Source organism: Diadema antillarum, unplaced genomic scaffold, assembly GCF_040938485.1.
Source record: "Diadema antillarum isolate AM-2024a unplaced genomic scaffold, OU_Dant_1.0 scf00000074, whole genome shotgun sequence".
Classification (NCBI taxonomy): domain Eukaryota; kingdom Metazoa; phylum Echinodermata; class Echinoidea; order Diadematoida; family Diadematidae; genus Diadema; species Diadema antillarum.
Window position 1 is genome coordinate 3,458,293 of NW_027270963.1, and position 26,985 is coordinate 3,485,277.

A 26,985-nucleotide genomic window follows, 5' to 3' on the forward strand; every position below is an offset into this window, starting at 1 on the left:
TATGTGATGTTTTAATTTTGTGGAATTAAAAACACATGAAATTCATGTCACCTACATGACCAAGTGAAATAAATCAATAAATCAATAAATCAATATCAATAAATGAATAAATCAATGAATCAATAAATTGATAAATGGGTAAATGGATAAATGGATAAATGGATAAATGAATAAATGAATAAATCAATTAATGAAGAAATGAATAAATGAGTAAATGAATAAATGAATAAATGAATAAATTAATACATGAATAAATAGATAAATAAAACTAATCCACAAAAAATTCCACTTGTACATGTATTTAAATGTGACAACCAAAGGTCTGAATTGATTTTGCCTCTACTGCACATACCCAATAATGATAATGATAATAATCATCATCATCATCATCATCATCTTCATCATCATCATCATCATCATCATCATAATGATAACAATACATTGATCAGAGAGATTTTTGCATGATATTTGTTGTTGGTATTTAGTTTTCTTCCCTGGATACATCCTACAGTTGCTGTACAGCAAGACTTGTGGCATAGTTTCATCCCATTTTATTGTTTTGAACAATAGTGTTGAAATACCTAACTGTGTACACCTAAGTAAATTGCAAAAATTTCCTCCCATGATGGCAGAGCACTGTGTGGTGTCTCAAAGATTTGAAATTATCAACTTTTCTCTGAGATGTAATAGTGATTTCCAATTTTGTTGTGTGCTTTTTATGCCTCCGCCACAAAGTGTCGCCGGAGGTAATATTTAATGGTAAATTCACCATTTCACAAAACCACCTTATACAAGTTTAATTTGGTTTTGTGAAATGTACTTTGTGTACAATGGCTTTCGAGAATGATAACAGTGGGTTTTATTTTGTGCTTATTTCAGATTAACTAATTATTCTATTGAAAAAAAATAAAAGTTGTGCCTTTTTCCTCCCCCTCCCCCATAGAACAATGGAGACCACAGCATATAGTTTTGCAGCAGATATTTCCAGATTACACAAGAATGACAGTGACCTTCAATATAGCTCCGTTTAGCTACCGATTCACCTACTACGTGGTCTCCCTGTATGAGAATGGGGGAAGCGCACGTCCACTCTCCACAAAATCAGCCGTGGTGGTGAGTCCTCGCTTGTTTCAGCCTAGAAGTTTGTTAAAGCCAGAAGTCTTTAATGATTTTAAGGCAGTTTTATGAACGAGCATTTTAAATTAGTTAATCTTTGTTTTAATAGCATTTTGTACAGTGCACTCCCATTTATGAACATGGTTCGGAGGAAATTATGATTATGAATATGTACATTTCTCTCTGCTTTGGGTTTGACTTTGATTAATATTAATGAACAAATGCCTGAATTAATTAATTATGTATATTTATTTGTTTATTTATTCATTGAGTTAGTTAGTTTATTATGTATGTATGTATTTATCTATTAATTTGTTTATTTATCAATGTATTTTTGTGCATTGGATATCAAGCAATGACGAATGTATCAAAGATTACCCCTAGCATCTCTTTTTTCCATAGTTGACCTATTGAGTCACAGGAAGAATTTTTTTTTTTTTTTTTCAGCTGACATGATCATCTTGCAATTATAAAATTGGCAACATAGATTTAAATTATGTATCCTATATTGGTGAAAGACTTGGTGAAACTGGTTGAAAGTTTTAATTCTTAATCAGGAAAAGAAAACAACAAATTTTCCAGTCGGGGAAAAAACAGGAAACATTGCTAATTGAATGATCAGTTACATCCCAAGCAACAATGAGGCTTTTCAAAATTCTTTGATGACTTGTGTGATGATGTATAATATATATCATTTCTAGGGATTTTCAGTTCAAGTTAACCTTTAAATGTTTTAAAAAAACAAACAAGTTTTTTTTTTGTGATGAAAATGAAAATAAAAGGCATGGAATTTTAAGCAGTCATGCATATCAATATTCTTCATGAATGTGCTTGTAAATGTCTATCGTGCCCTGGGTTGTTATTATTGTTATTTCTTTTTTTCCTGATTAAATTATGTGTGTTTTCAGGGTGAACCAGAATTCATAGTCTTCGAGATAAACATGGACGGGCTGCGGATGAATGCAACAAATGTCACATTTGAATTAGACAATTACCTTGGAAAGGCAGTTTTTGCTGAGGTAAGTGGCATTAATGTGCTGTCCCGTCTTCACATCTGGAAAAGTGTCATTTATGGAAATACGTAGCACATAAGCCTTTAACCCTTCCCCCATGAATTTCTGAGCACTCTGATAGGATATATCACAATGTGTCTTTGCACCATTTTGTATATCATACTTCTTTCCCTTTTTTTTGTTGAAAGACTCTTTTAATGAAAGTAGGAGAATATCAAGCAGAGGGGTGAAGATTGAGGTGTGAATTGTCTTCAGTTTGTATCCCTCTACAAAAAAAAAAGAAGAGAAAAAAATTCGCACCACACCCTTCACCCCTCTGAATAATATCCTCCCTTCATTAATACCTTGTCTGCCTTGGACTACTTATGATAATTTCGGAGTTTGAGTATTTGTTCCATGTTCAGCGTGTTACTGCCGGCAACCAGGGATAGCCTGGTGGTAGTGACACTGCCCAGAAAGCAGTAGATGACAGGTTCGATTCCCATGGTTCCTCTTGTCCAACATGTTTGCTAACCCACTGTGGACAAGTCCCGAGTATACTCGGGAAGGTGTCTATGGGAAATGGGTGTTGTAGCAAAATTAGTACATCCTCAATGGGTTAGATCATAGTTCAGCAGTTGCGATCTTACAAATTTCATTCATAGAAGAAGACAAGTTCAAGAAAATTCACACCTCGACACATTTAATGTTGCATTCTTTTGAATGCAGTTCTTCTTTCCTAATTTTGCTTGCATTTCTGTGGCAACTTGCACTGTCCGTCACTGGCCTAACATGTAGCATGTGTGAACAATTACCATGAAATATGTATGTCTATGTGTCTTTTACTTTGGGTAGATTCTTCCTCGCTGCGAAAGCAACCTGGACTGTGCTACTGTTGCCGTACAAAGCGATGTCATCATGATGCTGGGTAAGTTTGTGAGAAAGATATTTGATATTTGACTTTGGTATGTGCGATGAAAGGTTCCATGACATTTGCTCCTGCGACAGTTGCTTCCATGAAATATGTTTATGTGCATGCTAAACGGAACATAAATTCTACCTACAAACATAACCTTAACCCCAATCGTAATCATCTTGTCAAACTAAACCTAAAACCCTTTCACAACCCTGAGCCTAGCCCTAAGTCCTTGGAGAAAGTAAGACTTGAGCAGTTGTAGCGGGAGCAAATGCTGTGTCACCGTGATGAAAACGTGTGATGAAAGTAGATATCAGAGCTTGATAGAAATTAGCATTCATGCATGTACTACAGTATCACAGGCAGGAAGCAACCCGAGTGCTACCAATAAAAGAGTGTAAGAAACTGAATCATAAAATAGCTTTATGATTTCAAGCTTGGTAATTCGTCAAAACGCGTCACATGGCATTCACCTTTTTTTTTGCGCTCTGCACAGGAGTGCAGATGTCTCGTAAAAAAAGTGATATACCACGCTCGTGACATCGCGTTGAGTTTATCATTCATCGTGTATTTGATCTAACTTAATGTCGCCTCACACTGTACTTACTGTATGTTATTTTTTGGAACGCTTGCAATTCTACATCCCATCGTAATGCAAGAATCGCACAGTGTGAGGTGGCCTTTAGACTGCCGTTACTGGCGCTATCGCATTGAAATTTGTCAATCATTCATGTTGTACAATGCCATTTCTATTTTTTTCTTTGGGGGGGGGGTTATTCATCAAAACTCTCTATATTGTAAAAGAAATAGCGAACTTGTTCTGTTGTGCGACAATGTAAGTGCAGTGGACGCTCAGTATCTTTAGATGGTGCACACTTCGTACTCACCTAGCGGCTCATATGCAGAGGCGGCACCTATCTTAAGAAACCTCACGTTCATAAAGAAACTTCGCGTTCACTGCACTTTGATATGCTATCGCACTCCGTGCCGTGCACTATGTCTGTAATATTCTATTTACCAAGGCTATAACCAAGGAGGTTCGAGAAATGCAGTCACAACAATCTTATTCACTTTGATCCCATGCTCGAGGCCGGCACTCAAAAATATTTGATGTATGTGTCAAACTGGATCTGCCGCTCATATGCAAAGACAATTGACTCGTGTCTCATTGCATAATCACCAGCTACTTGCCAAGGGAGATATGTCTTTGTGATGGTAATTACTTTTCGCTATCCCTTCTTACAAACGACAGGCGGTAGACAATGGTAAAGACACGGGGGTGCGCGAATAGAAATTGCTCAAATATTGCTGAAATAGATTTCAAAATTACTCGATTGTACGTGTCTGTATGCTAATCTGACATATTGATTTATAAAGAACTATACTTGAAGATGATTCCATATTAGTTTCATTTGGCTGAAATAATAGGAAAAGTGGTAAAACTGGCTTTCCTATGAGGGTAAAATTTCAAACACTTTCACAAAATACATCTCAGATTTACACTTTTGTATATATTTTCGAACGGAATTGGCTTTTGTTTTATATATGCTTTATCATTAGGTGAAATTTCATTGCATTTGATATATAAACGAGCAGCATATACCCGATATTACGTTAGTGTTAAAAAATGAATCTTCAGATTGCTCAGAAAGATGGCGGCTTCAAGCATCGAACATCAAAGGCACAAATGCACCTGTGGAATTCTTTTGTCCATCCATAGAAAACTGACAGCTGATTGAATGATTATAGTCAGCTGTAACTCCATCTCTCGAACTTCCTTGCTATAACCATTGGGTACAAGCCCCATTCTTTTACTCTGTATACAGGGGTCGCACTTAACTTTTTTTTTAACTAGCCAGGCGGACTAAATACTTAGAATCAATTTTGACACTGAAGCAATATTTTGGCTAGCCAGACGGACTAGTTACTTCAGAATTTTATGATTTTTAGCTAGTCCGACATGTTTTTGGGTGGCCAATGGCCAGCGGACCATCGCCAATTTCGAACCCTGATGTAATCTGCAGCAGATACCTGGGCATCACCAATATTGAAATATCATTTTTCAGTAAGAAGTGAAGTAAGAAGTTGTTTCTCTCTCTTTTTTTTTTGGTGGCCCTTAGAGTGCTGTCAGCATTCCTGTCATAGTAATGTGGAATTTTTATGTGAATTATGAATAGCATTACCATTCTTAGTTGAGGTTAGAAATCATGAATCATTTTTTTTTTTAATCAAGGCCTTGTGGTTCTCTTTGAATGAAGGTTCTCACTGAATGAGGACAAAGAAAGAAAAATCTTCTTATCCTGAGCATTACTCTGGTGAAGGAAACCTTCCATAGTTTTCTTTTTTAGTTTATTTTAGACATATTGGTATCAAACAGATTGAATGAAAAAAATAAATAAATAGATAAAAAATAGAAATGCTAGATTAAAGCCTCATGGGAAAAAACGATAAAAGCAAATATCAAGGTTATTTGACATTTTTATGGTCACATATAATGCTTTAGTCACCAAAGATCTCTCCTGCTGTATTTAGTACTAACTATATGCCTGAATTTGCCTTGTCTCATAATAAAAGTCAGATACAACTCCTGTACCTCCTGTATTTATTTGAGAGTGCATTATGTGTGTGCTCAAAAAAAGCTGGACAAGGATTTCAATTTACATTCACTTGTCATAGAACCACATTCATTAACAGTCATTTGGTAATATATGGGAGTTGATATGAACACCATTCTTCCCTTGTTGGAACTGTGCCCAGATTCTTTCAAAATGTCAAATTTTTTCTTATGATTTAATTTGGAAAGCTTCATACAAGTCAGGACGAAGATGCAGTATAGGTCACAGCATTCTTTACTGAATATGAGGAAGGAAAATATGTGCGATTATTGCCTGTGAAAATACAGTGGCTTTGCAAATCCCGTCAAGGAAATTGGATCTGTGATCGAAAGAAAAAAAAAAAGAGGAAATTACAAAACAAAATGACCCTCTTATGTCTTTACACTCTCTGTCCCTTTCTGTAGCAATCTGATCTTAAGTGAGAGATTCTTCTTCTTTTTTTTTCATGATGTTTTGATGGCAGCTGATGAGTTGACAATCTAGATTACAAAGCTCTCTAATTTCCCTCTTGAGACCGAATGCTGTTTGCCTCTTTACACACCAGGGCAACTACCCTCAGTCATGTGATATTGGGGGATGAGTAATAGTGGCGGCCTCGCACATCTCCCCTGTCTGAACATAGGATTGTGCCAGGCCAGTGTGTGAGGTCATTCCATGGCCATTCCAGGTTCCTTCCCCCTATCCAAATCAAGTCTGGTCTTTAAAAGGACTTTGAGCTATATGTGGGACTGATACAAATATATATTAAAGGCTCTGTTTACCTTTGGGAGCAGTGATTTTAAAAGATGTTCAAGATATCACATGAGTATTTGATGCATATTGATAGATGTGTTGTACCACAAAACATCCTGCCGTATAAAATTTTCGCAATAAAGCCTACAATGTAAAGGAGATATCAGTATTTTTCTCAATAAACCGTAACTGTAGACGATTTAATCTGGAAACATTTTTACCATAATTTCCTAACTCACATTTTAGAATTATTTTAAAGGACTAATGCTTGGTTTTCGTTTCATCTGCAAATAGTGAATTTGCCTTAAAGTGTACCAAAGAAATGTCTGCATGCTGTGGCACAGTGTACTTGCATTTTGCCTGGTGTTACGGAAGGAATGTTGCGCAAGCTCCTAACCAGGTCTTCTAGTGTGTCAGTGGGGCAAGGTCAGAATAGAAAATGAGAGGGGTTCTGAATGGCCTTAATTGCATTGCCACTGATAATCTTACAGGCAGGTCTATGTTGGGGTTATTGTGGAAATAGGGTTGTGAACCAGAGTGTAAATAGATATTACTTGACTTCCTACATGAAATAAATAGTCCCCTTCATAGATCCTTTTGAAAGACAAGCAGCGGTCAGAAGCCAAAAGGTTATAATGGCGTATGTACGCAAGTAAAGCAAATACCCGCATTGTTTAGTGACAGGAAGGCACTGCAAATAGTGAGAAACGGTGAAAGGGTACCCGAGTATTATTTGCACTTCCTTCTGATTGGAATGTGATTGTTTCAGCTTTATTTTCAAAGATTTTAGTTATGTTTTATTTTCATGTGGCAAAAAGATCTGTAGAAACTGCTTAATGTCCACAAATCCTCTTTTCTAAAAATACTTTGCTTTTTGAGGTGAATTGTGATCTCTGTGGAAAGTTTGAAATGTTTAACTTCAGAACAAGAGAGTAGAATTTTCTTTTTTAGATAAAGTTTTTGACATTCTGACTATGTCTGAATTTCTGTTGAATTTGCTTGTTTTTTTTTTATAACACTAGTCTGGTGGTCTTTGCTTGCTATTCCATAATTCAAAGTGGTGTTTTCTTTGAGAATTTCACCTTTAATTTTCAAACAAATGACTGAATTCACCTTTAAACTTTGAGTTGCAGAGTCATAAAAATAAATTATCACAATTGAAAAAAAAACCCCAAAACTTTAAAGAACTAGCTTTTATGATCATGATAAAGGCAGCGTGACCATTAATCTTTATGATAGTGATTTTTTTGCCTGGTCTGGGAAGAAAAATAGTGGGTGGGTGGAAGCATGTGCAAGTTCAAGGTATGGTCATAAAGTCCAATCTCCCCAATACACAAATTCTGCATAAAATGCAGCTACACTGGGCGCCATGCAATAAATTTGCCATGATTTTGTGTGTGAGGGGCTGCATGGGGATGATGTAGTAACAGTGCAATCACTATTATTGCACAGTCTGCATGCAGCCTCTGTGTGATACCTGTGCTGAAAAACATTTATGAGCAAAAGCATCATTTGCAGCAATGAAAATAAAATGATAAAATTTGAACAGGTAGAAAAAGTAGAAAAGCTTAATAATGCTTGAAATCATCAAAAGATACATTCAAGCATAAGGTTGGCTGGTGGTGCTCACTTTCCCTTCAAAGTCAATAAAAAAAAACTTCGCATACCATAATATAAAACCAGAATTAAGCTCAAACTCAGTGTGCATGCAGTATGATGCAAAGTGGATTGGAAACTGAATGCCACCTGATTAAACTAGATGGAGCTTTTGAGGTACAAATGTAATGGACATTTCATATTGTTTGACTGAGCGATTTCTAAGCCCTGTTTAACAAATTACAGTTGAACCTCTCTTATCCGGCCTCCCTTTATCCGGATCTCTCTATTATACAGACGCATTCTCGCCGTGATTTTTTTTTTTAATTACAGGAGGAAAGGGGGATTCCCAACTCCTTGAGAACTCCTACACAAACACACATGAATTACATATTACTTCCAATATGATTAACATACATTACATCAAATTTCCTTCCAAATTGCTTACCGTCAGACATTTTAATATCCCCAAACATCCCCAAATCATCGCAAGAACATGGACAGATTATGCGCTTGAGTCCTCTCACATGTAACAATGAAAAGGTTGCAGTATACACATTACTACATGTGGTACTACAATGGGCTACATCAGTACATGTGTGTGTATATGCACATGTATAAAGCATTGAGTCTCCCGTATCCGGCCAAATCCCTTATCCGGATGAGCCCCGGTCCCGACTTGTCCGGATACGAGAGGTTCAACTGTATATTGAATATCAAATGACCAAGCTGCAGCTTGGTCTCCACCCGTTACTGTTTAAATACACCAAGCTTGGAACACGCCCAAGCTTTCGGGTGAATCGCGTCTAGTCTATCACAGATTGAAGCCAAACATCTGTATGATTTATCTCTTATAAATAAGGGGAGATTAACCTAATCCCTAAAATTTCAAGTGGAAAAAGATGATATATGATACATGTATTGTTTTTTCTTTCCAAGGAAAGCCAGTGTTTACCCAAGTTGGAAAGAGTTAATGTTACAGAGAAATAGGATCAAAACCCAGTCTTTGTTAAAGAATATTCTTCAGTATAAAGAGTATCTTATTCAAACTTTGTTTTTATTCAGTCATTGTGCAATTGGCATCAAACTGGGTTAGATTTAAATGCAGGCAGTTGAGTGAACACTGAAAATGATGATGCATGAGCAAGATTTTCATTCTCATTCTAATGTTGAAATGTTTTAATGAGATGTGAAAAAAAAAAGTGCAGTGAAAATTATTTCAGTTCTGAGGAAAATCTGACGGTACAGAAGTATAAGATATTGTAGTGGGAATTCAGAGATTATTGTGGAGTGATCATGGCAAATAACAACCATTGTGTTCCTTTGGTATTCTTCGCACCCCTCAAAATGATTTTTGTTTTGTTTTGTTTTGTTCATGTGACTGATGAGTTCCCTTAAGGGGATCCATACAATCACTGTACAGTATGTCTCCCCCCCCCCCCCCCCAAAAAAAAAAAATACAATTGCATTTCCGCATCTTTAACCTTCTATAACCTTCTATGTGATTAAACAATCTGAATGATATATCAGGGTAAAAAAATATAACATCTTACCAATATTTTTGCAGAAAACCCCATTCAGTTTGGTTAAGTGGTCACAGAGAAATGTGGATCGTTGTAAAGTTTTAGGGGACATAATGGTAAATGACCTATCTCTGATGATATTTTTCCCCTGCAACAAATATGCCTTCTTGAAGATTCTGCCCCCAATACTTATTATTAGTGCCTATAAATCTAGTTTTCTTAAGTTTTTATGTTGTTGGGATTTTTTTTTTTTTTTGGGGGGGGGGATGGGGTGGGGGTGGGGGAGGATGGAGTGAGTTAAAGAATACATAGGTCTGTGTAATATATTAAAGCAAATCTTGTACAGCTGTATTTGATATTTTTGTATGCATAGCAAATGAAGAATGCCCCATGAATCACATTGGAGGTGTGACATACTCTATCTCCACGAGAGGGCCCACATGGGGCAGTATTAGCTTTCACCCATTTGTAGCTGTCGTACTTTTAAGCTGCAGCTGGCTCTGCGCTTTCCAGATATTGCTATTGGTGTAAGGTTATTACAGATAGGACATATCTGTCTCCGCTATCAAAAGCAATGATGGCTTTTGGACAACTATAAATGAGGGCAACTTCTCTTGTATAGATTTAGTGTAACAAGCTTGCATAGAGAAAAGACCTACAGTCTCTAGAAGTCACTATAGTTTGTCATTTCTACTCCCAAGCATGTACGCATCAAGTTTATCTACAGCAAATAAACGAATTTCGATAGCAGAGGCATTTCATGTTGACAGTTGCTCTTTGGTCATATGCGGGGGCATATTGTGCCATGTGGGACCAATTGCACACAATTGTATAGCTTCTATTTACTACCAGCTGCATCATATCTTTGTGTGCTTTTGAGCTTTGTCCAGCAGATCTGATAACAACTTTTTTGATACTACAGATTTTTTGTCCTTCTGCCTCAAATTTGTACATCTGTCGCTGAGAGTTGCAATCAAAGGAAAAAGTAGTCTTCTGGGCCCCATTTCATAAAAAGTTGATATGATAGCAACTCTTGCTGGAATGGCAATTGTCATGGTAACGACAAGAATCCAGCTTCCTGATTGGCTGTTGCTATGGAAAGTTGCCATTCCAGCAAGAGTTGACATCCTAACATCTTTTATGAAACGGGGTCCCATCTTTCTGATCATTTCTCTGTTAAAATGGAACACGAGATCCCATAGTACCAAATTCTCAAGTGCAAAGAGAAACCGTAGCTCCACTACCTTTGCGGTTTAGAAGTGGTCTTTACATAAATCTCAAGCTGAACCTGTTTAGTCCCAAGTATACTTGGGCAAGTGTGTATGGGAGATGCATGTTGTAGCAAAATAAAACCATCCTCAATGGGTTAAAAGTGTCAGTTAAAATAGACATTAGATCCACAGAATTGTAGTCTTCTTTTCTGAGACACTTGCACTCAACAGCAGAGACCATGTAGTGAAGATGAGACTGTCTGTCTCTGTATCTTGTTATATGTTGTAATCTGTGTGTAATGGTTTGTACTTGTACTTTGTATTTCATCTAGTGATAGATAGGAAATCTGCTTGAACACTTTTTACAAATTCTCTTTCTCTTATGGAGTTTGGCTTGATAAATGTTTCCAGCTTTGTAACCGCAATAACGTACAGTGGATCTGTTAACCTGTTGAGGGCTAGTCCCCCCCCCCCCCACCCCCCCCCCCCCCCCCCCCCCCCCCCCCCGTATGCTGGGGTTAGTGTCTATGGGAAAGGAGTGTTATAACAAAATCAGCTCATCCTTAAAGGGTTAGTGAAACAGAAATAGAGGCTACAACAAAGAGCTGATAATGCTCCTTGGAGATGCAGCACACACAGAAGGGATTGAGGAGGTAAAAAAACAACAAAACCTGACCACAACAAACCAACACAAAACCTCACCTACATGTATATAACAAATTATCAAGCAACAATAGGCCGATGCACAAGCAAGAGAGTTATCTATTTTTAGATTGCATTGCTGGTATCAATATTATTTGCCACTGTCCACACATGCCCTTCCCCCCCCCCCCCCCCAAAAAAAAAAAAAAAAAAAAAGATTAAAAATACATTTTGCTAAGTGCAGTACTTTAAATATCTGAACTGTACATGCAAAAAAAAAGACAGGCACACAACCCTGGGAACTGTGGTGTGCAGACCTAGTGTGGCAAGTTGCCTCATGGAACTTTAGTTGCATGCCATTCACACTGCAGTGCACAAGGCAAATTATAGTGAAGATTTTTTGTCCTTCTGCCTCAAATTTGTACATCTTTCACTGAGAGTTGCAATCAAAGGAAAAAGTAGTCTTCTGGTCTTTCTGATCATTTCTCTGTTAAAATGGAACGCGAGATCCCAAAGTACCAAATTCTCAAGTGCAAAGAGAAACCGTAGCTCCACTACCTTTGCGGTTTAGAAGTGGTCTTTTTTTATATAGAGTTGTCAAGTGGTCTTTACGTAAATCTCAAGCTCAACTTGTTTAGTCCCAAGTATACTTGGGCAAGTGTGTTTGGGAAATGCATGTTGTAGCGAAATCAAACCATCCTAGATGGGTTAGAAGTGTATAGATCACAGTTAAACTAGACATTAGATACACAGAATTGTAGTCTTCTTTTTTTGAGACACTTGCACTCAACAGCAGAGACCATGTAGTGAAGATGAGACTGTCTGTCTCTGTGTCTTGTTATATGTTGTAATCTGTGTGTAATGGTTTGTACTTGTACTTTGTATTTCATCTAGTGATAGATAGGAAATCTGCTTGAACACTTTTTACAAATTCTCTTTCTCTTATGGAGTTTGGCTTGATAAATGTTTCCAGCTTTGTAACCGCAATAACGTACAGTGGATCTGTTAACCTGTTGAGGGCTAGTCCCCCCCCACCCCCCCCCCCCCCCCCCCCCCCCCCCCCCCCCGTATGCTGGGGTTAGTGTCTATGGGAAAGGAGTGTTATAACAAAATCAGCTCATCCTTAAAGGGTTAGTGAAACAGAAATAGAGGCTACAACAAAGAGCTGATAATGCAGCACACACAGAAGGGATTGAGGAGGTAAAAAAACAACAAAACCTGATCACAACAAACCAACACAAAACCTCACCTACATGTATATAACAAATTATCAAGCAACAATAGGCCGATGCACAAGCAAGAGAGTTATCTATTTTTAGATTGCATTGCTGGTATCAATATTATTTGCCACTGTCCACACATGCCCTTCCCCCCCCCCCCCCCCCAAAAAAAAAAAAAAAAAGATTAAAAATACATTTTGCTAAGTGCAGTACTTTAAATATCTGAACTGTACATGCAAAAAAAAAGACAGGCACACAACCCTGGGAACTGTGGTGTGCCGACCTAGTGTGGCAAGTTGCCTCATGGAACTTTAGTTGCATGCCGTTCACACTACAGTGCACAAGGCAAATTATAGTGAAGGTTTGGGGAAAAAAAAAGATCAAGTTGGGCAGATTTGTGCATTGCAATGCAAATCATGATGTAGATTTTGTGTATGTATGTACACACACTAATATTATTTTTCTTTGTGTGTGTATTCAAACAGACACACACACTCACACACACACACACACACACACACAATGAATGTTTGTGATTTTTGACAACTTTGACAATTTGGAGTGTGTGTGAACAAGCCTCTGATCCATGTCTCAGAGTTGTCGTAAAATTCAGTGCACACCATCACAGTCCTGCATCCTGCGTGCATCCTGTGAATTTTATTGCCCATTAGAGATGTGAAAGTGTAGAACTAGCTGATCTTGCCTGCTCATGTAACCACCCACAAAATAAGCCTGAAGTTATTCAAAATGTTCTTCCCAGACCTTCAAAATGGTATATCCTTTGAGGAAAAAGTGTTCATATGCACGATTTCATTTCATGTAAACAACTTAAACCGATTGTTTCACATACTGTAAAACATGATATATTCGCGGCATGAGTTTTTCGCGAATTGGAGCCGACGGCCTTTTTTGCGGCATGAAATTTTCGCGAACTGGAACTGGTATTCAATGCATATAGTGTGGACAAGGACTTTCGCGCGCATTTTAATTTCGCGAATCTTCGCGCTCGCGAAATTCGTGAAATTAAAATGCACGCGAACATTTCTCGTTTTACAGTACACACAGCTGACTGTGACTGTGCAGCTACCCATTTGCCTTTCACAGAAAATGGTTGCCAATTCTGTGCTAAATTCAAGAATCTGTGTGGATCACATCTATTGACGTTCGAGGTGTTGTATAAAACAAATAGTGTATGGTCTTTACTCATGCAATCGAACAAGGTTTTGCACTCTGTAAAAGGCGCACTATTCAACTCGGCTGTGCCTTATTGGGAAGGACACCTCTATCTTTCATCTAATGTGAAATCTTGTACCATCGCACTCATGACCATTCACTAAAGACTTTAAGGTGATAGTACAGTTGTATCATCACCCCTGTCAGTGTGAATCGGTAGTTGTGTTTAATATTTGCTAATCTGTGAAGTCATAACAGAAATTTAGGATTCCATTTCTTTCTTCCTCAAGGCCTGATTTTTATGACACTTCTCAGTGAATTCAGAGAATGCAGTGATATAATAACACACAGACTCCAACTCTCCTAGTGCTTTCGACGGGAGATCTCCCGCCGAAAGCCCATTTTTGCCAAATCTCCCGTTCTCCCGCTTGAGATAAAATTTCTCCCGCCCTGGCTCTGTGTCTCCTGCTTGAATGATTTCTTGCTTAGTGTCGTCGTATGTTGAAAAATAAGCCTGAGATAGCACAAGAGAGCATCTAGAACCCTAAAGCTTCCAGGGCCCTGGAGGGGGGGGGGGGGGAGGGTTTCTGGACCCCGGCCCGCAAGGAACTTCGCGCACATAACCAGTTGGACTCTCCCGTTTGCTAGGGGTTTCAGGCAGGAGAATCTCCAGATCAGAAGGTGCTTGGGGTTGGAGTCTCTGAGAACATATTCTTGTAGGTTGTGGAAAAACTGGATAATTTAATTCAAGGAGGTTTATTTGTGTGCATATAAACATGATTCAGCATTGCAACTTGACTGGTTACTTTAAGTTGACCGAAAAATGAAAATTGAGTGAAAAATCGAAGACATTGTCCAATCTGCCCCCGTCCCTTTTACCCATGATTAAGTCTTTTAGTGCCAGGAACTGTGGATAGTGTGTACAATGCCCAGGGGGTTTCTTTGCCAGTTAGCATTTCAAGCACAGAAAAGGTCAACAAACATCACATTTAATCATTTCAGGGCATTTATTTCATCATTTCATGGACCAATTCTTTGCTGACATACTCAAGTTTTGTTTTTTGTTTTTTGTTTTTTGTTTGCTCTTTGTGTTGCTTTTGATTGTTGAATTCAAGCAGATTGCCATATTTTAACCTCTTGATTCAGATTCTTTATATTGAAGTAAAATTCAATTGCAAGTTTACATCAGACGAGTATATAGACTCATAGAAATTACACAAATATTCCTTTAAAAATTTCACAAAACTTAAGAACTTAGATGATAGCATTCTTTAACATTTCACATAAGATCAGAAAGTAATCTTATCTTTATATTGGAGCAAAATTCCATTGCAAGTTTCAAGTTCATATCAGATGAGTAGACTCATAGAAATGACACAAATATTCCTTTAAGAATTTGACGAAGCATAAGGAGATGATAGCATTCTTTAACATTTCACGTAATATTGAAATGTGATCTTATTGGTCACAATTGTGTGCATATTATGAGATGATGTTTCTTACCTTATAATTCTACCATTGCTTTGCGCATATGTTTTTTTCTTACTCTTGACATGAATTCATGATTGAATGAAATACGTGAAAGTATTCCACAGTTTCGGTAGTTCAGCAGTGACATACAGTTTTACAAAGGCGGACATGTAATAGTTGTTAGATTATCGACTTGAACATTTATTATGTAACTCCATGACTCTTCTTGGGTTTTTTTTTTCGTCCAATCAACAAAACTTCATCGTTCTGTTTGTCTTAAAGGCATAATTTACCATAAGCAGATCGATGAAGCAAAAACCCAGTATTATGACTGTTTTAAAATAGTTCTAAAATGTGAGTTAGGAATAGAAACAACTGATGTAACAATTTGAACCAGTAGTATTGTTGAATATACAAAATGTTAAAATTAGTTATAATAAGAATGTTTCCAGACTAAACCGTCTACAGTTATGGTTTAATGAGAAAAATAGTGATATCTCCTTATATTTTAGGCTTTATTGCAAAAATTTTATATGGTAGGATGTTTTGTGATACAACTGACCTACCCATATGCATCAAAAGTGATATCTTGAACATTTTTTAAATCACTGCTCCCAAAAGTAAACAGGACCTTTAATGTTGTTTTGTTTTTCTCTCGTCAAAGCAGGTTTTGGCCTGGAGTAAAGTTTCCCTTCATAATTCTGGGGACTTGATATGCTCTTTTGTCATTCATTTTGTATACTATTCCTTTTTTTTTTTTTCTGCTGCTGCTATGTCTACACAGAGAATCCATGTGACTCTACTCCCTGTGGTAGTAATGGTAGCTGCACCCCAATGGAAGCCATTTACAACTGCGAGTGTGATCCTACCTTCATCTTCGATGGCAGTAAATGCATCGGTGAGTTGATATCCAGAGTTTTGTGTGGGTTTTTTTTTTATGTCTGTTGAAATTAAGCCCTGGTATTACACAAAGATTCTTTCTCTCTCGTTTTTTTTTTCTGTGTGTGTGTGTGTGTGTGTGTGTGTGTGTTTGTGTTTACTTATGTTCTTGATGGGAATTTCCCCTTCAAGTTATTCCTCAGAAATTCCTCATTCAGATATGGTGAGCAAATAATGGAGTCGTGCTGTGGTGAATGTTGACACATCAAAAGAAGTTTGCACAGTCATGAGTCATTGCAATGTCATGAACAGATTGACACCTGGGCCATTCACGCTGCAAAATAAAAAGAAAAAAAAGTTCGATATTTGAAGTGTTTGAATATCATTGAATACCGTACTCTCTGTTTGATGACTTTAAGTGTAGACCTATTCAGCTTTAAAACCCTGCTCCTTATTATGACGGCCATAACTATGGGACTTCCAAGATAAGGAGAAAAGATAATTTGATGGGTTATGCAATGAACAAGGAGCATTGCTGTCTCAGTATATCACTCTTCTATTGTAAGGCATACATGTACGCTGTACTTGAAGCCTCTTCAGTTATGGCTGAGATAGACATTAACATAGAAAGCAATACAGAAACTGAACAGGTCTATAGCATCTTGACAGATTTGACCTGAAGCCTGCATAGGGAGAAATGATCTGTCATGTACCCTGGATGCAAAATGCAACATCAAATTGTGAGTTGTCTGTGCTCCAAAGTTTTCTAGCATGGATGAAAGTGTCCAAAGCCTGAGAGTCTGTTGCCATGTGATTTGCACGCATTATTAAATTCACAGAGAATTCCCGGCCTCCTCAGAGGCAGTTATTTGTGCAGATTCCATGTGTGAGATGTCACGACATGTGCAATGTACTATTGGTTGCTCATGTCACCACGCATCACATTTACATCCAAGTGTGACTTGCGAATTTTTCAGGCATGTTGGCATGACATGCGAGGGGAGAGTGATGTCCTTGGATAGAATGCAGTCACACGTGTTTAGGCTGATTCTTTTTTTTTATGCAAAGACTTCGTGTTAAATGGATAAAATGATTGCACATGGAATTATCCAAGCTGTGATAGTCACTGTTAAAGGGCCTATCTTACTCGAGGTGACGTCGCCATGACTGCCGCGACTGATCAGTTGCCATGACTCTTGCGACTCGAAAGAAAAAAAAGAAGAAAATGGCTTGCGCTGTCACCAAGAAGGCCACTCTAGGGCAACTTCAGAGATGTCTTCAAATAAGGAGATAACTTTTATTGGCACGGAAGTCGTGGAGACGTGGCTGCAACATCTAAGATGTCCTCTCAATCGTAGAGATGCCTCCGGGAAGTCTCTGGTAACAGGTCATCAATGGGTCTCTGCAACCTTGCAGAGACGTCTCGGAGACCCCGCAGACAAAATTAGTCTCCATGACTTGACCACGACTAGGGAGATGTTGGGGAGACATTAGAAATGTCTTCAAGACCAGCTAGAGACTTGAAAATTGCTCTTGAAAAAATCTAATTGTCTCATGACTCTCTGGAGACCAGGCTAGTCTCCACGACTACTCCACGACCAATGAGACTCTAGCTGCCCCCAGTCTGCTACCTAGTCTCCAAGTCAATAGGTGGGTCTTCATCAGCACGAGCTTGAAGAATATAGCCCGCTATTTCTGATCCAAAGAATGAGCCCGATCAGAAAATGGCCCACTAATTTTGCAATGAAGACCGAAATAGCCCCCTATTCCGATCGGAAAGTAAACCACAGAAATCTTGGACTTATTTGCAGAAAAGTCAGCTAATTTGCAAAACAGCGCGCTCATCTTACCGCATCTTCATCAGCTCGAGCTTAGACATCGGCACTGCATGCGTTGCGCACCACGCAGGAATGTAGGCAGTCGGGTCGGAGCGTGTTCTCGCGGGTACCGTTTGTCTAAAATGCGCATGCGCCAGCATTGGGCTTACAAACCCAACTGTGCTTGAAGCTCGAGCTAGTGAAGACGCGATTGCACATTTCAGCTGACTTCGGGCTTATTTCTCTGATACCCCATAAGCGCGCTATTATTCAAGCTTGAGCCGATGAAGACCCACCTACAGATATCCACTTCAGACCACTAAAACAGTGACCAGTATCTGTTGTATTTGTAGCTGTGCATGATTAGAAGGTGGCCAGCCCATCAATATCCCCACTCTATAGGAATTAAACATCTTTCTTTGATACTGAATATCGCAATCATGTTATACAGATGTTCTGCCTTATCTTCGTAAATAATCTGATTGGTAGGTTTGATATGTGAAGTCTGGTCGCAGTCCAAGCTCTGTTTATGTGCAGGATCTCAGGAGCAGCGGATGGGTTAAGAAGGGAAGAAGGGCTGTTGGAGACATTTTGAATTCATGCCCCATTGTCCCATGTGCATTATTTACAAACATGATACATTGCATCGTCTGCCTTTTATTTGTGTGTTGCTGTGAAGGAATGCAGTCGCCATTGTTGGGCGCTCTGTAATGGCCTGTGGTGGAATTAAAACCGTCAGAAGAGGATTTGTATTGATAGAAAAGAGAGATAGAGATAAAGTAGGAAGGAGGAGGAGGAGAAAAGAGAATTCAGCGTGTGCCACTATGTTGATAGTGGTAATAACATGCGCGTGATAAAGTGTATGCAATTATCTAGTGTGCTGGAATGATGCGGTTTTGCAATGTTTGTCAGCCTTCATGTTTGTTAAAGTGTATTGGTTGGTTGGTTTGTGGCACACTGTATAGAGAGATGACAGATGTTGAATCTGTGCTAAATTGAGCTATGCTTTAAAGACCCAAGACAGTGTTTTTTTCTTGAAAATCTTTGTTGTTGTTGTTGTTGTTGTTATTGTAGTAGTCATCTAACTTGTGCTATGAATGTGACCAAATTACTCGCGTATTTTATTGGTTTTGTCTCCCAGCAAAGTCTAAAGTCCAGCTCGACTCTATTTCACCATCAGACCAAATCCCATTGTTATCAGGTGGTTGCATTGCACAAAAATTAGCCAAGCACATCCCCAAAAGGCTTTTTTTTTAGATAAAAAGTACACATTCCCTCAACTTGATACAGATACATATGTTCAGAGATATTTTATAACCTCCCCCTCCTTTCTGAAAGAGGGAAGTAAAGTGCTCATTCATAATGCTAAAAAAGTGAAATATGTTTGATTCTCTCCCTGTTGTATTCTTGTCCTGTAGTGATGTCAAGAACTGTTATAGTCTTCTCAGCCAGGGGAAACAGCATCAAAACTTTTTTTAAATCCATTACATTTGAACAAATTACCCAATTTTCCTCAAAATTTCATTCCCATGCTTTCAATTTACATTGCTACATTCACTCAATCCATGTGTATATATATGGGTGTTATTCCTCCTTACTTAAACAGATCTTATCCCTTACTGTAAAACAAAAACAAACAAACTGAAATACATGTCTTACCTGCAGATAGACCAAAACAAAGTGAATGTGATGCTTGCATGGCATGATTCTGCAAGGTGTGTTTACAGTTGATACACAAAAATCAAAATGTTTACTGGTAATGTTGATGCAACAGAACATGGTGTGTCATGTTCGTGACCGACTATTAGGTGAACTTCCAGTCATTCTCACCCTCGGAAAAACTTGTGTATCACGTATAACAACCATTACTCTTAAAACTCACAAAAAGGTCTGTGAACCAAATGAAAAAGGAAAGCTGTGCTGTGTCATGTTGTTATGTAGCTGTGTGTTGATTTCACTGTTGATTATAGAAGGGATATCATCCTTCTCTTTTTAACCCATTCCATACTGAATTTTGAAATTCCCGGAGTTAATACACAGACCACCAGGTTCCCGTATGGAATGGGTTAATATCTCATCAAGATTGTTACATCTTGGTTAAAGGACAAATTCAACCCAATACTGTCAAACCTGTCTTAGTAACTGCCTGTCTATATAGTGGCCACCTGCCGTATGCAACCACTGAAAACGATTCCCCCCCAAAAGAAAAAGGTTGTTTGAGAACCTGCCTATAGCGGCCACCTGTCTGTAATGACCATTTTTTTTAAATTTCCCTTGGGTGACTGCTATGGATAGGTTTGACTGCTGCGTTGGTGGATTGAGAGAATGCAGCAATCGATAGAACACAGCAAGTTAAGGTTTGAGGAATATTGGACAATTCGTTCAAAAGTTATGAGTTTTTGAAGTGCCAGTGCAGCCATCGCTGGATGAGAAGACTACTATGGCTCGTGATGTCACAGGCGTAGAACAATATAAAGAAAATGTAAAGAAAATTCAACTTATTTTTCACTTCTGTGGCATAAAATTAGCACTTGACTTGACTCTTTCAGAAGGCAGGGGTAATGATTTTACCCTTTACATATTTTGAGGAATGCATACTTTTTTCAATATAAATTCTATGGAATTCTCTTTAGATTTTTCTTATATTCTATGCATATGACATCATAAACTGTAGTAGTGCTCTCATCGAACAGCGACGGTGCAGAAATTGTAAAAATTCATAACTTTTGAACAGAAAGTCCAATTTTCCTCAAACTTTCACTGATTGATTCTACTGGTATTGCTGCATTCTCTCAATCCCCATGTGAAGGTGAACTTGTCATGTAAAAGGTCCTGTGGGCCCCTTAATTTTAAGGTATTTAAAGAAGATATGCAGGTGCAGTGGTAACTTGACCAACAGAAAAACAAAAAACAAAGACACAACAGGAACATTGAAACTGTTAAGCAGTCTAAAAGCCATAAAGAATTTTTGTTTCTACCATAGTTAAAAACCAGTGCTAAGAATGTAAATGTTTTGTCCATTTTCCTTGAGAACTCATGCAAGAAAGGAAGACATAGAATCTTTGCATGACATGCTTCGTACGCGGAAATCTGTTGTGAGATTTCATTTGAACAACAGCATTTAGAACCAAATCTGTTGATTAGAAGAACTTCCTACAACGGTTTCATGCTCTCTTGACTCCTATCATAATTTCAAGGGGCTGCCCTTTTAACAGAGGTATCGAGAACTTTCCCCTGTTGCCTAGCAACCACTGTCTAGCAACCACTGTAAAGAAGATGTACTATTAATGTACTTTGTAATGCAGGCATTCAGGTTCCTGCAGTCGGTTAAAATCATGATGCGTGATGTGATGTAACTAGCCCAGTGTTTGAAATTTTTCCGAAGTTTGATAATAGATCAGTCACCTTCTTAATCCTCATCGCCTTGCCTGGATGTTACAAGATTTCTCCATGTTCAGCAAGACCTTTGCACTAAAAGTGTTCCTGTATAGAATGGGGTAAGAAAATTCTGCAGTCTTATTGGTCGAGAGCAGTGTATGAATTCTTTACTTGGTGTACATTGCGTCACTGATGCTAGCCACTGTGGGAACACGTTCTCGCAAACTTGAAGCAAGACGTAAATTCGTGCACTAAGCATGGCATTCACATATTCAGTAAGAGACACCTATTAGCTAATAGCTATCCATACATCCAGTAAAACTGTCTCATACAGTAATTCCAGCCATGCATTCAATATTAGATTACAAATACATGTACGAGATGCATGGTCTGAGTCTATGGCAAGCCAAAAGGCAATGCATCCAGTAGACGTGTTATCATATTAAACATGATAAAGAATGGAATCCTAGCAACAAAAAAAGAAATAAATGAATGAAAGATAAAATAAAATTGTCTCCCTTATATAAAACAAGTGATGGGCGTGTCTTTCTGTGCTTTAGTAGGACTAGTGCGCATGTGGTAACTATGGCATTTAGTCAACCCACTTACACTCAGCTTCACCTTGTGGATTAATCGTTGCATAGTTTCACTACGTTATGTGCACATAATTCCTACTGATGCACTCAGACCTGTGCATCATTTATGTTTTGATGGTTTACCAGTGGCCAAGATCTGACTGTATGATGATCGTGTCTACTGCAACGCATAAGATAGACAATTTCAATCTTAACAGATATGTAAAATTTCCATACAGTAGAACTTCACAAACTCCTCCTTATGAACATTTGAACGTGTATATAATGGCATGTAAAAAGAATATGATTTGTCAAACCACAATTCTAGAGGTGAGGCACTCTCCCACATTTTTTCAGAGTTTACAGATATGTCGGGTAAAAAAAGAGCAATTCCTGAGCTGAGTAAAGTTTGCCCAATGAAGAAGTTGCAAAGACATGTGCAAATGAGTCGTAGCAAGAGCATGGATGCCACATTTTCCACATGCAGACAAAAGAAAGACGATAGATTGTTTAATGTGTGGGCCCTCAATGATAATCATCCGTGGGGTTATTTGAAGTATACATTACTATTCAGTTGAAAGGCAATCCAAAAAATGTGAAAGTTATAAGAGCAACAGGCATGCGCTGCCTGCTGCGGCAAGGCGCCCGTTTGGCACAAATGCATCACTATATCGGCCCAGGCTTTTCCATTCAGGAGACATTTTATGGGGAGATGATGTTACAGTGTATTTTTATGATGCTATAAAATCAGGCAGTGATGGAAATGTGCCTAGGAGTAAGTGGCAGGGATGTAGTCAAAGTCAATCATTTGTCAGTCCACAGGATAAAAAACCCAAGTTATTATTTCTTTTCTCCATCTTTTATCTCCATGATTTCTCAACTTTCTCCTTTTTCCTGTACTTCTTAATTCCTGGTTCTTCTTGCCCCTCTCACCAACTTCGGAACCCTTCACCTGATTCTCACTCATATTTTCCTCGAAGGCTGCGTTTATCTAAAATTTTTCAGAGGCAGAATCACGATCCTAAACGCGTTTGAGGCATTTTCAGAGGTTAGATAAACGCAACCGTGTTTTCAAACGCGTTTAGGAACGCCGTTTTGAAACGCCTTTCAAAGGGCGTTTTGAAACACGTTTGAGACCACGATCGCCGTTCTGTGAGTAGATAAACGCAATGCCGTTTTGAAACGCGTTTATATCTCAAGGTCAAATCCCAGCTGTTTCCGGTTGTGCTATCTGCCCATTATTTGTGTGTGACTGATGAGGCATGTTTGGTGGTATGCAGTTGACCTTTACTTCCCGGGTCAAATGGCACAAAGTAGCTACCCAGTGACACCACTCGAATCGCGATTGTAGGATGGTTAGATAAACGCAGCACCCCGAGAATCGCATTTCAAACCCATGTTTGCAAACACCGTTCCAAACGCGTTTGGAAACACAATTCTCTCTCTCGAGTTAGATAAACGCAGCCCCTGTCTCCTAGTCTCCCATCTCCATGAGGACAACTTCAACTTCTACCTTGCCACTGCCCTATCTCCTCTTTCACCAAGCAATGGTCCAAAGGTGCCACATATTAACCCGTTGCGGATGGTTTGATTTTGCTACAACGTGCATTTCCCATAGACACCTGCCTGAGTATTCGCGGTACTCGGGACTCATCCTCAATGGGTTAAGCACTTGCTTGATTGCTCGGGGCACAGGAAATGGCGGTCTTAGCAAATTTTGAGCTGTCTGAAATATTAAGCAAATCTCAAACGTTGCAACACAATCTGAATAAAATTTCTGGGATGGTTGTGTGTAGTGGAAGGGAAATGAAAGGTAGGCCTACACTTCTTTGGGTTTTTAGATGAAGGAAAGGCTGGACATATTGTAGTGACTAATGCCACAGTACAAGCGTTCTATGAAGCATAATGCTATTGGTACACATGGTTGTGGTTCATATTCATTCTCTTCAATTCTACTTGCAAAAAAAAAAATGAAATAAATAGATGAATAAACAAATATATTCCCCCTCAAAAAAATATGTAAGATACAGCGAGTGAAAAGGTCTGTAGATTGATAAAGGACTTCAGGTACTGGAAAAGCAGTAATTTACTGTGTGTGTTTCAACATCTTGTGAAGATATGTCTGTAGGCAATGCACAAGTATAAATCCAGGCTTACAGAGAAGTCTTTATCCAGTGATTTAAAGTTTGCGCGTCCTGTTTGAAACCCTGAAAATCAGATTCCTTTCATAACTTGGTATATTGTAGAGGTAGGTAATTCAGACCTTTTCTCAGAATAATGAAATTGGAAATTTTTGTATGATGGAGGTCGAATATTCCATAGTGTAGATTTCCAATGAATTTATCAGACCTCCCAACAAATTCTGTTACAGTTGAACCTCTCTTATCCGGCCTCCCTTTATCCGGATCTCCCTATTATACGGATGCAATCTCGCCGTGATTTTTTTAAGAATAATTACGGGAGGAAAGGGGGATTCCCAACTCCTTGAGAACTCCTACACAAACACACATGAATTACATATTACTTCCAACATGATTAACATACATTACATCAAATTTCCTTCCAAATTGCTTACCTTCAGACATTTTAACATCTCCAAACATCCCCAAATCATCGCAAGAACATGGACAGATTATGCCCTCGAGTCCTCTCATATAGCATTGCCACATATAGGTCCATACACAGCCATCGATATGACTAGATAGACATGCATTGTTTCGAGTCATTGGCTGAGCAACGAATGATATTGAACACTCAAAAATTGTTCACACACAGTACACACACAAAGAGAGAGAGGGAGACCATCTAACAATGGCAACCTACAGTCGACTTTGCCGAACCGTGATGATCGAATTTTGAAGCGTAGTTTAGTCAACTCGTACTGTTTATTTTCAAGATCTATTCGATACATTTCTTAATTATTATTTAGGTAAATCATCCCAAGAATTTATAAAAGAAAATGATTTCATTCTTGCAAACACGAACCCTTATTTTGGGGTCTGTTACTGAGTGTAACAATGAAAAGGTTGCAGTATACACATTACTACATGTGGTACTACAATGGGCTACATCAGTGCATGTGTATGTATATGTACATGTATGAAGCATTGAGTCTCCCGTATCCGGCTAAATCCCTTATTCGGATGAGCCCCGGTCCGGAGGTTCAACTGTATATCGTGGTACAAAAAGGGGAGTGTGTTCAATATTGACATCAGATTAGTTTTTCTTTTCTTTAAAAAAAAAACTGTGGTAAGATAAAAAACGCTGTAAGATTTCATACACAATGTTGGGAGATATTCTTCAACCATGCAAAGTTTTTGTTATGTCTGCAAAAGGGATACGCCACCTTTTAAAAAAGCACCGCGCAATTTGGCCTCTTTCGGTTTGCTGCTAGCATCATTAGGTTTGATCATGAATTTGCCAAATTCTAATGAATCAGACAGAGTTTTGATGAAATACCTCACTGCAACACTTCTTGTGGTCATCACTTGACAAATATTACATAACATACCTATAGACTGTAACAATTGGCCGTACTCTAAGTCAGAACTCGTCAGAACCGACACAAAATATAAAACCAGAAATGTTTGCGTGCATTTTAATTGTACAAATTTTCCCTAGAGCAGAGATTCATGAAATTAAAATGCATGTGAAAGTTCTTCTACACTACGTGCATTGAATGCCAGTGGCAATTCACAAAAATTTTCTGCGGCGAAAAAGACCGTCGGCTCCAATAGGGGAAAATTTCATGTCACGAAAATACTTTGCTTTACAGTGTAGTAGTTGAAACATTGCAGTTTCACATTAATGCAGGTGCGGCAAATTTAGGCTGTATGAATTAAAGGATTTTTATTTGTTTTTGGTTTTTTTTTTTTGTAGTCTAGTCATTTGCATTTAGGATCAAGGTGTTTACTGAGTAAAATTATGGTGCATAGAAGAAAAGACGTGCCTGTGATTGTGTCGAAGAGTAATACCATCTCGTGTGCTTTTGAGATCAGAAGAAGTAGCATGTGAATTCTGCTGGGGTAAAGTCAGCATATATCATTGAAATGTTGATTTCTGATAAATGATTTTTTGATGATGTGGTATAATAAGAAAATACTCCAGGTCTCTGAAAACCTTCCCCCTCCCCCCCCCCCCCCCCCTCCCCATCCCCATCAATCCTTTATGGTTCAGAATCTTTGTTCCTCAGCATTTCACAGCCGATTTCCCACCAGGCTTCTTTGCTGAATACATCAATACAAAATGCTGGTAATGATTTCTCACCAGCTTCTTACTTGTGGAGCATAAGATTGTAAGAAAAAAAAAAGAAAAAAAAGAAAGAGGTGCGTGTGTGCATTCGTGAGTGAAAAGCTTGATGGAGGAAGAATTTGTCAAGTCAATTTAATGAGGAAATTTTGAGGGCCATTTGGGGTTCGGTTTTATTTCTACTGGTCAGGGGATAAAGCCTTATTACCGGCTAGTATGCATGCAGCTGTCACGGAAGCAAATTTATCAACTGGTCAAAGTAAACTTCCATCTCGCCTTGAAACGGGTGGGATATGTGTGTGTGTGTTTGTGTGTGTGTGTGTGTGTGTGTGCGTGTGTGAATGTCCACAATAATCTGTCTTATGACTGACTGTCTGTCAAATGCGTGAGTGAGATTGATGGTCATGAATGCAGTCATAGCTTTCACACACACATGTGGGGGGAGAGACAGCTCAAATATTGTACAACAAACAGTCGTTAAGGACATCTGTCGTAATGTCCGTGGCTACAATGTAGCTTGCACTTCCTCAGCGTTCTCTCCTCATGTATACTAATTGATTGATGGGAGTAGAATGCCTCTTTACTTACGGGCTTTTTTCTTTCTTTCTTTTTTTTTTAATTAATGGATCTGTTAACAGGGATGCCATTTATTGGGCCAATTAAAGCCTGAATATATGTCTTGACAGTTTCAAAGCTTGGGCTTTTTCCATGTACAAAGAGGACTGATATTGATGGATTTCAGGCCTTCCCCTATCCTTCCAACTGGCATCCCTGCTCAAATATCGAGTAGAACATTCTGTACCATTCTGTACAATTCATTTACCATTTACTAGGACCCCCCCCCCCCACACACACACACACACACACACACGCACCATGCTG

At 38.5% G+C, this 26,985-nt stretch overlaps 1 protein-coding gene across 1 annotated transcript in view; it reads left to right on the forward strand.

The window, feature by feature from the left end:
- The first annotated feature begins 802 nt into the window (after window positions 1–802).
- LOC139717366 (uncharacterized) overlaps window positions 803–26,985 on the forward strand; it is a 38,646-nt gene continuing 12,463 nt past the window's right edge. The window contains exons 1-4 of the mRNA XM_071628870.1: window positions 803–1,113; window positions 2,025–2,135; window positions 2,964–3,036; window positions 15,991–16,104. Of these exons, the coding sequence (XP_071484971.1) occupies window positions 1,000–1,113; window positions 2,025–2,135; window positions 2,964–3,036; window positions 15,991–16,104 (412 nt within the window). The 5' untranslated portion in view covers window positions 803–999. The remainder of the gene's footprint in view (window positions 1,114–2,024; window positions 2,136–2,963; window positions 3,037–15,990; window positions 16,105–26,985) is intronic.